Source organism: Squalius cephalus (genome assembly GCF_949319135.1).
Source record: "Squalius cephalus genome assembly, chromosome: 22".
Classification (NCBI taxonomy): Eukaryota; Metazoa; Chordata; class Actinopteri; order Cypriniformes; family Leuciscidae; genus Squalius; species Squalius cephalus.
The window spans coordinates 3,727,828-3,742,957 of record NC_137143.1 but is presented as its reverse complement, the minus strand read 5'-3'; the positions used below and the strand labels follow the sequence as shown (position 1 = coordinate 3,742,957).

The 15,130-nt window shown below is 34.6% G+C and overlaps 1 protein-coding gene across 1 annotated transcript; it reads right to left on the bottom strand.

Annotated features, from left to right (window-relative positions):
- Positions 1-234: 234 nt before the first annotated feature.
- On the bottom strand, positions 235-6,239 carry LOC307150796 (cell adhesion molecule CEACAM6-like). The gene is made up of 8 exons (XM_079858326.1): positions 6,134-6,239; positions 5,586-5,906; positions 3,706-3,981; positions 3,336-3,590; positions 1,869-1,986; positions 1,485-1,525; positions 1,216-1,235; positions 235-988 (listed from the first exon to the last, which is right to left on the bottom strand). Exons 1-8 carry the CDS (start codon positions 6,183-6,185, stop codon positions 878-880), a joined length of 1,194 nt encoding a protein of 397 aa, XP_079714452.1. The 5' UTR covers positions 6,186-6,239; the 3' UTR covers positions 235-877.
- Between the last annotated feature and the right edge of the window lie 8,891 nt (positions 6,240-15,130).

The window sequence follows — 15,130 nt, the reverse complement described above, 5'->3', positions numbered from 1 at the left end:
CAATATTGAATGCTAGTGCTTTCTAAATGACAACATGGTCTAAGCAATGAGAAATGAAGGGATTTGTGTGTAGAGTTTTACAGTGACAGTTCAACAAATCTGACTCATGTGTCAAAACAGGGAATAGTGTTTATAGTTTAGTGAAATGGGTGTGCTTTTTGATAAATGGCGTTATGGTTTTGAAATTTTAGTTCAAAAGCCTGGTTATAGTGCTTAAGCAATCGAGAAAAACTGTAATGATTTCTTCATTGTTAATCACAAGGTTCAAATTTAGTCATCGGCCTAGTTTCAATTCCCAAACTTATTTATACACTCACACAACCAAAGTCAAAGGGGTATGGCAAAAATACAACATCCAAAAACACAGGACAGAATGTTTTAGTACATTGTGTTTCAAAGTGTTATCATGTTAGGCCTGAAAAAGAAGTAACATCAGATGTTAGAAACATGGTTAGTTTAATATACAGTTTACTATTTTATCTATTAAAAATCCACCACAATTGGTAAATGAAAATATAATCAAACTAGCCTAAATACTTTGTAAAGAAGTGTTGCATCTGCTGTCTGCGCTTTGTGTGGTCAGATTTCACATGGACCTGCAAATAAACATTTTACGTAATACAAAAATTCAAAAATGTGAAATGTGTAGTATGCAGGAAGATACAACACTGCAGTATACACACAGGAAGAGTGTTTGATACCTGAATGTAACAAATGTAATAAAATAAAATGTCTGCAACTGCAGGACAGAATAAATAGCTCTTATTTTGTGATGTAGCCAAAGCACACATATGAAGTATAAAATGGGACAGAATGGATATAAATATTATGAAACTGCTCACCTGGTGGAGGTGTAGGAGCCCTTACATTTTCATTGTCATTCATTATTTTCATACTCATCAGTTTCACATTGATTCACATATATATTCCTTTCACTCATATTTCCATCTCCACTAGTCATCTGGAAATCAAGGGTTCTTTCATAGTGCTACAAACAGCAAATTAAAAACAAATTAATTCGTTTTTCTTACATTACAATGTCATATACAATGATGATGTCACATGAAGTAAAAGTATGTTGCTGATATTTAAATACTGAAACATAAAGCCCACTATTAAACAGTGGTAATGCCAATCATAATGACTGAATATTTGTCAATATAAGGTAAAAAGAGTGTTGTGCTGAGTAGAAAACAAAAACTGAAAGTCACTCACAAGCTCCTGTATGTTTTCTGCTGCTGAAAGAAACACTCAGTGAGTTTGATACTGAAATCTTTTACAGGTCATTATCAGTCAATCTTGTTACAACTGGGGAAGACAGTTGTGCTATTTCAATCAGATCATACTCATCCCAGACAGCAACATAGTGTTTTCCCAGATCCGTCACGTTGAATCCACATGTACCAGATCCAGCCCGGAACAGGGGCCGAAACTATGTTGCCGTCTGGGATGTTGGTATTATGAAGAATAAATAACAAACATACCTCCACTTGCTTGTCCTTTTTGTTGGTCATTTATTTTTGGGCTGTAGTGTAAAGATAAATACAATTAGTTAAAAGTCGTTTTTCTTTACCACATTTCTGTCTCACAAAAAGGCAGCATATGACAGTTATAGTTTCCACTGAGACCATTGTGATTGTGTTATGCATGAAATACCACTAAAATATTAACATGTTTTAAGGGAAAATGACTGTAATGACTGTACTTGATACGGTATAGTATTATATAAAAATGGGATTTTGATCATTAGGACTTTGATTTACAAAGATTATTAATGACCAAGACACAAGTTGTGACAAAGACACTCACTGACAAAATTCATTAAAATAAATGTGTTAAAGCTGTGATGTGATTTTAAAATTACTCACATTTTCTTGGATTTTATTAAATCGAAAATAAGAGCACAAATGCCTGCAACTGCCACTAAAACACTAATGGCAATCCTAACTATCGCTCCTGTTGTCAGTCCTCCAGCTCCTCCACCACCTACAATAGTAAAGACACAGGAAACAACAGATGAAGATCATGTGGTGCACACAATACTTTATCCTTCATCAAAAATGTAAAAGTAATTTAAAACACCATGCTAAAACAGCAGCCAATTTATTTATATATAGTTTTTATTTTAAACATTTTTAAATAAGTGGTACATTAAGTGGTACATTAAAGTGAGGGCATTGCTTATCATATGTTTACAAGTTTCAGGTTAGTTTTAAAGGGACACTCCACCCATTTGCATTAAGCTTTGCATTGTTAGAAACCCAGTCATACTATTGAATGGTCGTGCAACACTCTCTCATTTTCCCCTGAGACGGGAGAAATCCGTTATTTACCTTTTACACTTCCTCCTACAATGACGCAAAAATCGTCATTTTGCGTCATTGTAGGAGGAAGTGTAAGAGGGGGGGATTTCTGTTGAGACTACAAGCACTAGTTCCTCATCTTTCCCAGGGGGCGGGACCCGCTCACGCTACAGACCTATTACAGATCAGTGGGTGGGACTTTACTCTCTGAAACTGAAAGCAATATCCTCCATCTTGTTTGAAGCTAAGCTAACAGGCGCTGTGGAGACAGATGTAAAGTTATGACAATAGCGGAGGAGAGTACTCAATATGATATAGAAGAAGAGGATTTCGGAAGTCTGATGCTTGAATCAGGTGTTTGTGGCTACCTTTACAAGCCGGATTATAGCGAAGAGCAGCCGAGGCAGAAGACCTGCCTGCCGCGGACGAGGAGCCCGGACTGGCTCGAGTTAGGGCGGACTGGTGGCGCCGGCGATCTCACTCTGCAACTACGAACCGCTACGGACACAGAGATAGAGTCCGTCTGCGGCAAAGAATTTCAACGATGACAATTTCTCCTGGACGAAATCTCTGAATCAGACGAGGACACGGACGTTTGTGTTGTGAACTATCCTAGTTTCGCACCGCATATGTTCTGACTGAACATCCAGGTACCATGCAATAATTCACCTTTTCGAAAGAAATACAAACGAGGAGTAATGCACTAATGAGTTCGCCAACTAACTAGACATTTTGTGTGAATGTGAAATGAATTTCAAGCTCTGGTGGTAGCTAGCCTTGTAGACGGAAGAGTGATTTCTCTTATAGGCAGATATGCGCTTTCTGGATTAGTGGGAGTGGCTTGCGGAGCTGTGCAATGTGGTGCATTGTGGGAGTTGTTGTCTTTCAAATGCGTCCTGAAGTTATTTTTTGTCTTTCCTCGGTCACGAAGGCACCAAATTCAAAATTTATTTTACATTTCGACTACATATATGACCCACTTTAAATAAAAAACAATGTTCAAATGGGTGGAATGCCCCTTTAACTGCTTACCTTTAACTAGCAAAGCATGTCTTTGTGAGGCACTTCTCTTCGTGACACTATTCGAGGCAGTGCATTCGTAATCTCCACTGCGTGTGAAGTCAGTTTCATCTATGGTGAAAGTGTCTGTGGTCACACTGGTGTCTGTTCCATTAAACCTCCAGATGAATGAGGCAGAAGGTTCAGAATTTGCAGAGCAAGACAGAGACACTCGAACCCCTAAATCCACCACTTTTGGGCCTTCAATAGAAACATCTTCTGGTCCATCTAAAACAAACACAAGATACTCACTGTCAGAGGGACAAACTGAGCACTGAAGTATGTCTATATCTCATCAGGTTTGAGCTCAAGTCATCTTGATGTTTAAATGTTTAACACTCACAGTTGATGATCAGGCTGTGTTTTGCCGTCTCAGAGCTGACAGGGTTTCTATAAGTACACTGATATTCCCCACTTTCTGATCTCTGCACTGGACTGATGGACACTGATCTGTTATCAGGTGAGAAGATGGTGCGGTTGCTAGGAGACAGAGGACTGTTATCTTTCATCCACTGCACAGAGGTGATGCTGCCAGTTCCCTCAGAGATGATGCGAGCAGATGAGTCGCCCTCTATTAATGATTCTTCTGGACCAATAAGCCTGACATCAGATATTTTTTCTGTGTAAACAAGAGAGAAAGAACAAATACACTGGATCTAAAATTAGTCTTTCACGTTTAGTGAGCACTTATTGCTAATTAAAATCTAAAACTAAAACCATAAATAACATTTTCAATACCTGAATAAACAATAAACATGAACAGAATAGGCAATATTTCTCATTTTCGTTTCGTTTAAATTGAAGTACTAAAATAACGGTAACACTTTACAATAAGGTCTCATTTATTAACATTAGTTAATATATTAATTAACATGAACTAACAATGAGCAATACATTTGTTACAGTATTTAGTATTTTTGTTTGTTCAAGTTAGTGCACTGCATTAACTTATGTTAGCAAATACAATTTTAGTTTTTAAATATGTAAATGTTGAAATTAACATTAACTGAAATGAACTGCTGTTGACCAGGGACGTTGAGAGAGTTCCTCAAGGGCAGGGGCTCAAATGTAAAAAAGAAAAAAAAAGAAAAAAGGGCATATATATATATATATATATATATATATATATATATATATATATATATATGTATATGCTTATCAAGGTTGCATTTATTTGATCAAAAATACAGAAAAAAGATATTAAAAAAACAGTAATATTGTGAAATATTACTACAATTTAAAATAATGGTTTTCTATTTTGATATACTTCTAACCTTTGATACTTTTTCAGGATTCTGAGTTTAAAAAGAACAGCATTTATTTTAAATAGAAATATTTTGTACCAAAATACACTACTAATATGCTGATTTATTATCAATGTTGGAAATTCACATTAGCCTAGGGGGTATTAAATGTGTTAGGGATGTATTTGACGAGGCCAGTGGGGCCAATGCTCAGGGGCCCTTGACCAGGGGCCAGGGAGGCTTTATGATTCAAGGCACAGTCATCCAGAGCATTAGAAAAGGCCCATCAACAATGAAAAAAAAAAGGGTTATTTGTGCTTAAATATGTGCGCCCCATGGTCAACAAAGACCCCTCCAACAGGACCCTCAGACTTTGAACACTATTTTATTAGGAGTAAAACTGTTGAAATGAAAATGATGCCACAACTGAAGGAAAGTATTAATTTGTGAAAAATATCCATTTAAATCAAAAAGGTTTATGTGTAATTGACTGTTTAGGTCTTCATAGGTTTGTAATAATTCATGTTTTATTAAAATTGTCATAGATATGAGCTTGAAGTTTTAGGTATTGGACAAGATTTTATAAACAACAAAACAATATTGCCTAAAAGTTATTTAAAATTAGATTATAACAGTAACACATTTTCAAGACATTTTAGTGTGATTTCCATAACAATTTTAAGCTTAAATACTATGTGTGGTTTTAATATTTTAAAATGATAATAATGATAATAATAATAAATCCCTGGGACACAAGAGTGCCCAAATTAACACCTTGCATGTCTAGATTACAGAAACAATCCTATTATTTTACACATCCACATTTTTGTTTAATTTACAGCATGTTACATTGACAAAATAGACTATGTAGGCTAACTCTTTTCCCTTTCACATATTTACTTAATTCGGTTCATATCATCGTCTTTTAGGCCAATATGTTATGCTTAAAAGCTGAACCAAGTTTTAGCAACACACTCACCGAACACTTGTAGTGAAGCTTCTCCTGTAAGTATATCTCCAGCAGTAGATGTTACAGTCAGTCTGTATATTCCAGAATCACCCAGTTTCAGATTCTGCAGCTCCAGAGCGAGTGTGTTGATGTCAAAACTAACTCTGCCTTCATATGCAGGGTTTACTGTAGTTACACCAGTCGCTACTGTAATTATAAGTGTTGAAGTCAAAACCCATTGAGTTATAAGAATGGATGTGGAAGGTGGGTTATCAGGGGCGAGCACCACGCTTTCTCCCACTGCTCCATTAGCCGGCTCAGGAAACTGCAGATCTTGACCGAAATATTGTCCTGTTTTATGAAAGAAGGAAATTAAAAGAAAGTTCAAATCGCACTAAATGTATACTTAAATTGGTTTGTTCTGCAGTTAACTACTACAACTACTGTAGTGATTTTTTTATTTGTAGAACAATTTCAGTAGAAGGCAGACATTTTTCTGCAATTACCTCATCATTAAAATATAAGTAACTATTTATACATATATTCAATACACGGTTTTAAGTTATAAAAAGTCTCACCAAAACAAGACAACATCCACAGCGTCCAGTACAAACGATAAGAAACCATCATGGTCGAGCTCTCATCTGTCAGGAGCTGCAGCTCAAAACATCTGAACTATTTACATCAGTTTTCAGTTAATGATAAACAACGGCAGTTCTTGAACGCAGAGAACTCACTGCGCCACCTAGCGCTGGATATTACAGTTTTTCTCGATTGTTTACACACATTTTCTGAAAGCATGCCTCATATTCTCAGAACTCTACACACAAATCCAAAAACACACACACAATAGGCAAAACCCCTCAATTCTCCTGCAAAATGAAACTTTACATTCAAAACAATGTTATTTCTTCTCAAAATGGTATTTTGTTTTCAAATGACACACACAAACCATCATATGAATAGACATTTATAAGAACCAGTTGAACACTGATGTGCTCAATGTAAAACACTGTGATGAATGGAAAACACTTCTCCATTCATCATAATGATTTAGGCCTTTTTTTGGTTCAGTGTTACACTTTCTACAGTCAGTACATACATAAGTGTGTTGTAAAATATCTGAGAAGATTGTTTTTATACTCAGAACACACAAATACATGGTAACAAATATATTTTATTTTTCCCACAAAAACAATGTACACAGTGTACATCCCAACCAACACAAAGTAGGACATACAGTGGTACATACAAAACAACAGAAGAATTTACTGTATACAGTTACAGTAATAAAAACAAAAATCCAATGTTGGCATCCATTACCCCATTGAAGAGCTCACCTGTTGCCCTTTTATGCTAAAGCTCTGATTGCTAATTGTAAAACTGTGTGACGGGTGTTTGCCCATGTGAAGAGTCGGTGTGTGTATCTGAATGGCAGTGTGTTCCTTGTGAAAACAAGAGATTTTCTGCATGAAAATTGTGCCAAAAGCAGAGAATTGTGTGTAGTGTTTTGAAAAAAGTGTGTTTTAGATCTGCAATTTGAGTGTAAAGCAGGAATTGTGCTTGTAGTTTAGCAGAATTGGCTCAGAGGGTTGGTGAATGAGTTACATGTTGTGGTCATTGTGTCTCAAGTACCAGAAAATGTGTGTAAACAATCGAGAAAAACTGTAACAGGAGTCATATTTTTGATCATGGAAGAGCTAAATAAATCACTTCAGTCATGTAACATCCAAATTAAATTACTTTAGTCAATTAAAATAAATGATTATTCCTCTTGCTGTTGGGTGGGTCTAAGGTATGTACATGTTTTACTAAATATAACAAATGCTATATTTTCACTAGGGTTTTTATAGGCTGCCTCTTACTGGCACAAACTGACCAACATTATTCAGAAGCTCAAAACCACTTTACAAACAAAATATAAGGAAGACGGGAAGTTTATGGAAGCTGAAATTATGACATACTTATTTACTCATAAATATGACATAAAACTGAAAAGTCAAAATTTGTACTTACTAAATCGAAATCATGACAAATCGAAATTAAGACATTGAATCAAAATTATGAGATTAGAATTTTAAAATTATGTATTTAAAGATCAAAATTATGACATTACACTTTTTCTGAATTGCTAAAACACATTTTTTGAAACCATCACTCACTTTCTCAAAACCTTAAACACAAAACCAATTTTTCAAACCACATTTAGAGAACATCTGACTCTGCTGACAAAATCAAACAATTGCCTCAAAACCATTTTATCTGTGCTCAAAATCAAACAATGCTTTCAGATCATACACACACAGCGAGTCAATATTATAAACACTACAGATCATTCATTAGACACTGCATCAAAAAATGGAGAACACAGAATCCAAAGCATGCAGTTACCAAAAAAAAGTATATTGTAACAAAGTAAACACATTTTGCAATTATGTACATGGCTTCTGCCACATCTATGCAGATGATGCACGGCTCTGTCATTTCAACTTTGCGAAGACAGAGCTCCTGGTAAGTTGTAATGTAAGTCCTGTTGTGTTTACTACTAGGGTCAGTTCGCTACAGTACTTTCGACTTTTTGAAGTGTATAAAGAAAAAGTTAAATGATTGAAAAATGCACATGCAAAACTTTCTGTGCAGTTGTTTTGGTGTTTTGGCTGGTTAAAGTAAAAAGACCTCACTCATTTTGGTCCCTAGATAGGTTGCATTGGATAGCTCCTTCAAAGTAAGTGAATGAAACCCTACTAATATTCATTAGCATATCCAGTGCTATATTGTAACAGTGAAGTACATGAATGAAGAACGCTATATGTGATCTTGACATGGTGACCTCCCGGTGACCCCTGGCAGCATGGACACATTGAGCATTAGCCTCTGTTTAATGGCGGATGCTTGCCAGAGCCATCAATACAGTGACAAATGAAGGCTTGGTTTATTAAAGCAGAATTAGACCAGAGAGAGAGAGAGAGAGGGAACTGCAGTGACAAATGAAGAGGTGTGGAGATCCACTGAAGAGAGCTGAGGAAGAGGAAGAAAGGAATAAATGCAAAAAGCAGGATGGCAGAAGAAAAATAATATCATAATTTCTTTATTATTCTCCAGAGCTGCTCTGGGAAGAGCAAGTGGAAGCAGCCAAAACAACATGTGACAGAAAGAAAGACAGAAAATAAACACTGGGATCTATAGAGCTCAAGGTAATCAGGTCATAAAATAACTATTCTATATTAATGATGTTGACAGAAAAAAAAAGATGTAAAAAATACACAATTACTTTTCGTTTTGAATTAGATAATTTACAGTTTTTCTCGATTGTTTACACACATTTTCTGAAAGCATGCCTCATATTCTCAGAACTCTACACACAAATAAAAAAAACACACACACAATGGGCAAAACCCCTCAATTCTCCTGCAAAATGAAACTTTACATTCAAAACAATGTTATTTCTTCTCAAAATGGTATTTTGTTTTCAAATGACACACACAAACCATCATATGAATAGACATTTATAAGAACCAGTTGAACACTGATGTGCTCAATGTAAAACACTATGATGAATGGAAAACACTTCTCCATTCATCATAATGATTTAGGCCTTTTTTTGTTCAGTGTTACACTTTCTACGTACATACATAAGTGTGTTGTAAAATATCTGAGAAGATTGTTTTTATACTCAGAACACACAAATACATGGTAACAAATATATTTTATTTTTCCCACAAAAACAATGTACACAGTGTACATCCCAACCAACACAAAGTAGGACATACAGTGGTCTACATACAAAACAACAGAAGAATTTACTGTATACAGTTACAGTAAAAAAAAAAAAAAAAAAAAAAATCCAATGTTGGCATCCATTACCCCATTGAAGAGCTCACCTGTTGCCCTTTTATGCTAAAGCTCTGATTGCTAATTGTAAAACTGTGTGACGGGTGTTTGCCCATGTGATGAGTCAGTGTGCATATTTGAATGGCAGTGTGTTCCTTGTGAAAACAAGAGATTTTCTGCATGAAAATTGTGCCAAAAGCAGAGAATTGTGTGTAGTGTTTTGAAAAAAATGTGTTTTAGAAGTACAATTTGAGTGTAAAGCAGGAATTGTGCTTGTAGTTTAGCAGAATTGGCTCAGAGGGTTGGTGAATGAGTTACATGTTGTGGTCATTATGTCTCAAGTACCAGTATTTGTGTGTAAACAATTGAGAAAAACTGTAATAGCAGAGTGTTTATAAAGATATATTGCTTATGCCTGTGTGACTAGTATTTGCTGAGTTTTGTTTAAGTTTAGAGATATGCGCCTGAAAAAAAGTTCACAGAGATGGAGAGGCAGAAGGCACACCCTGTTTATTTTCTTTATTTTACAAAAGTACTATGTTTTGTTTCGATTGTAAGTGAACACATAAAAAAAGTACACATTTTACAGTTTATTTTTTCCATATTTCTTAAGTCTGTATGACCATAAATGTAAGTTTTTTAAGTATATTTTGCTGCTATGTGAAAAAAATCCAGCAAAAAAAAAAAAAAAAAAAAAAAGAAAAATCCAGTTTGTCGACCCCAGAAGGTTAGCCTAATAGGAAGGATCATAAATTGTGATTAAAAATATATGCCCACTCACTGCAGTGACTCACATCAAGACGCCGCTGCAGTGGTGGAGTCCATGCAGGAGGAGCAGCGTTTGGCACTGCGTCTCTTTTCAGCGCGAGCTGTGCTGTTGCAACCAGCAACACTACACCTGCTATGTCCATGGGCGGCGCTAGGGAGGGGCTAGCAGGTGCTTCAGCACACCCAAGAAAGACTAGAGAACCCAGATAGCACCCCCAAAAATAATATTCAGGCTGTATTCTATGGAAGCCCTGAACCGCATGGTGAAGATAAAAAGAAAAAGAAATGTTATCTTGTTATTTGGAGATATTAAGTTGTTATTTCAACATAATAAGGGGACATTCTAATCTGCATTAAGCATTCTTATAATAGTTTTCTATGGGAAGAAAATGCTTAACGTGTAATTAAACACAATGTTCATATTCTGGGCTCATCTGTTTTTTTTTTGTACATCCTACTTTATTATGATTTTATTATCACAATGATTAATAAACACGCACAGTTATCCGTGAACTTGATACATGTTGCAGATATGTTTTACTATGTACAAACAAATGCCTTTTTGTGTGCACACTCTAAAAAATGCTGGGTTGTTTTAACCCAATTTTGGGACAAATATGGACAAACCCAACGTTGGGTTTTTACATTTTTATAGTCAGAAACCATGTTTATTCGACAATTGTTGAGACAATTGTCAATACTCCATTCTTATTCTCTAGTATTTGAATATCAAAAAGTTGAATTAAATGCTTAAGAATGTATAGGACAGGTGAAGTAACCCCAGTGACCTCGGCTGTCTTGGTCAGCTAGAAGAGTAGATGTAGGTTTTAACATTCCATTAAACAGTCTCGATTTGGTTTTGTTTCATGTCTGTCATGTGATCCCGTTTTAGTCATGTGATCCTGCCATGTGTTCTGTGTTGTCATTGGTTCATTGTTTCATTATTCACAGGTGTCCCTTGTCTAGTGTATTTAAGGCTTCATGTTTGCCATGTGTTTTTGTCAAGTATTGTTTCACTGTAACCTCTGTTGGTAAGCGTCATGTCATGTCATGCCTTTGTTTTATGTTTGATCACGTTTTGTAAATAAACTGCACTTGGGTTCTCTACAAACTTGCCTTCAGTGGACTACTTTACACAAACAGACTCTACAATAAATCTCCTTGGCTTAAAGAAGTCATTCAACCCATTTGGTATGTAGACTGAAAAATATTAATACCTTGATTATAATCACTCATTAGATATACATTGAGGCGGCAGTGGATTCCAGAACCCACCCCCTTCATTGCAATCAATCACAATTACAAATGCATACACAGTTCATACAAGTGTTCATAAATGTGCTGTAATTCAGATGGATATTTCAAGAGGACTAAATTCATTTATGATTGTCCATTGCTGAGTCAAAATGAGACAGATAAGTGGTTAAGAATAGGCTCTGTGTGTACAACACTAATCACGCTTGCTCTTCTTCCTCTGCTTTTACTGCGGGTGTATTTATTGATGCTTTAGTTAATGTCTCTTCTAATTCTAGCTTGCTTGTGTTTTGATTACAGCCTATGATAGTCATTAAAAAAACTCTAAGTGAACTTCAGTGATGTCATGCTGTTCTGTACATTACTTACAGTGACATCCTTCAAAACAATAGCTTACAAAACCAACCATCAACCATAACAGATACAGTCAGAACTGAGAGAGCAATGACAGAAACTACCTCAACATTTTCCCTAACTTTCCTAACGTGTGTGTGTGTAATTTACATGGTCAGTAAATGATTAAAGTTAGTTACCTTAAATGTTCAATTTAATTCTAATTCTTCTTTTAAACATTCTGTGTTTTCAGAGTTTTATTTTTATTTTCCCAAATTTATTTATGATTTGCAGAGAGATCTGCAAATCAGTGAAGCTGCTTTATTTATTTATAACTGTATGCATTTCTCTCATCTGTAGAACACAATAAGTTATATTTTGATGTATTGTTGTCTATAAAATGAAAGTCGGTATTGTCCAAAACAACATATGAAGAAAGACACTGAGACATTTTTCCAAACATCATTTCATTTTTGGGTGAACTGTGCCTTTAAAAGAGTTTACTGACAGTGTACAGGAGTAAAGTAAAGAAACCATACCTCTGTCTTTAAATGGAACAATTTTGGACTGCTTTCGTCTAAAAAATCTATATGTCCAGACTGTTTAGGTGAGGAAAACTAACACTATATTGGATACTATAGTTTTATTGGCCCTTTGTTACAAATACACAAAGCTTAAAAATCGCAATATGCAGATATCACAAAAAATGTAACCGTATATGAAGAGTGAATTCCTTGACCACATAAATATGATCTTACACATTGGTTCCCCAACAGTACACATTTCGGATGTCTCTATCATCTGACATAACCATTTCAGATCTTTAAGTTAGTATTTAAAAAAAATCATTAATCCATTACCAATATAGTCCATACCTATCCCAACAAAACAATGAAAAGTTATAACCACATGAAACAAATATGTTTACAAAAATGTTTTATTTTGGTTGTACTGTTTTCATTTGCATCAGAACAAAGTGTGAAGAAAACAACAAAATATATGAAAAAACGCCATGTGGTTTGTTTGTTCATGAGAAGGGAAAAATATGTGATAAATTAATGCTTTGTTTATTGTTTTGTTTTGAAGACAAAAAAATGAGAACACAAATTTTCTGACCTGGTGGTGGCCAATCAAATGAAACGTGATGCTTCTCCATCATGGCGATAGCTTTTCACTTGACGAGAAATCTCGTCACATTTTAGTCTCGCAAGATCTCGTGGCACGACATCGTCACACCCCTATACTCATTAATATTCATAAATTCATTACCATAGCTATTCTAACCTGTAAAAATGACATTTCTAGATATCTGTAATACTATTTTTACTAGTTAAAATATTATATACAATATCAGTAATTCTATTTCCACTAGTTTCAATGGCAATTTCAGATATCAACTTGCTTTGTTGATATCAATTGTTACTAGTAAAAATGTGAATTCCTGATATCAAGAATTACGTGGTTACTAGTAAAAATGTCTATTCTAGATATCAATTAAATTGCAACTAGTAAAAATGTTAATTTTTGATACCTGAAAATGTATTTCTGATATCAATATAATTTCTGATATCATATCACAAATGAACATTACTAGTAGCAATTCAATTGTTAATATCAAGAATAGACATTTCAACTAGTGACAATTTAATTCTTGATATCAAAAATAAAGGGTTTTACTAGTAAGAATTGTATTTCTGATATGTGAAATTGGAATTTCAACTAGTAAGAAATCAATTCTTGATTTAAACAACTGATTTTGAATGGCGGCATGGTGACATTTTACTAGTGAAAATACAATTACAGATATCAAGAATTATCATTTTAACCAGTGAAAATGTAAATGTTGATATCAAGAATTAGCATTGTAACTAGTGAAAATGTAATTCCTGATATAAAAATTGCCATTGTTACTACAGTAGAAATTGAATTCCTGATATCAATAGCTATCATTTTAACTAGTGAAAATTTAGTTGTTGATAGCAAGAATTCATATCCGGCTCGCCTATTTCCATTCCCAGGATATAAATTGTTAATATCAAAAATTGTAGTTTTTACTAGTTGAAATTCAATTGATAATATCAAGAATTACAGTTTTTACTAGTTGAAATGTAATTCCTGATATCAAAAATTGCCATTGTTACTAGAAATATTATTCCTGATATCAAGAATTATTATTTTAACTAGTGAAAATTGGATTGTTGATATCAAGGATTCATATCCTGGAAATGAATAAAAGTTAAAATGGCTTGCCATACCCCTGCCTGTAGCCTATGTGTATTTAGCCAAACAGGAAACAACTGTCGTTATTTTGTGAAGAAGAAAGCCATAAAGTTTTATGACTTGTTAAAGCAATAATGTTTTACAAGTCTGTATTGTAAATGACTGAAACAAAAGTGGAGCCCGACAATGATCCCGCATTACAGCAGATGCTCCTCTTGAAAACCGCAGAAAACACCTCAGACAAGCGATTTCACAAAGTGTAAATTACGCCCAAAAAGTAACAGGTGCATTTATGAGGACATGTCTTAGATTTTTTTTTTTTTTTCACAGTTTCAGCATTCTTATTTATCATGAAGATTAAGCTAAAGAAGAGCACAGGCTACGTGCAAGGTTAGCTTAGGTTACTTTTTTATGTGCGTTTTCACAGAAATGTACAAAAATATATCCACACCCGCCCATCCTCAATTTATTTCCCAAACCACTTGTCTTGAAACGGGCGTTATGTAGGCCTGAACGGATGGCCAGTCCATCGGATCATTATTTTATATTTTTATTTGTTTATTTTAATTTATTATTTAATTTATTTAATGCAACGTCATCAGTCATAAAGTCAAAAGGTGTTCGACTTGGACAGTGCTAAACACAGTGTTAAAACAGTGCTAAAGCTATAGGTCTGACACAAAGCATCCATTATGATTTATAGTTAAAACTGCCATGCATAGCCCATATAGGCTGCATCACAACAGTTGTAGTTTGTTGGCGGGAATATGGCTGTTTTTAAATAAAATCACAATTGAAGGTTATTTTCCTTGGGGTTTTAATCGCTATTAATTAGATCGGTTAATATAAATTAATTGTATGTATAGCCTGACCCTATAGGCCTATCTATGCTGTGAACTGTGATCGACCAACTTAACATTAATTCTAGTAGGGCCTATAGCATGAAAAAAAAAACCCATTCAAATATTCAAATTGTGATTAAATAACAGAAAACATATTTAAAGGACATCCTGAGAGAAAATGTAGAAAATGTGGTGCATAACGGTGCACAGACTGCTGCTATTTAAAATGATGTCTGTGCGATACGCATCTTAACTGATCTTACTCATTCCACTATAGCGAACAAACTACATAAGCCTATAATATTTTATATACATGTAAATATTATT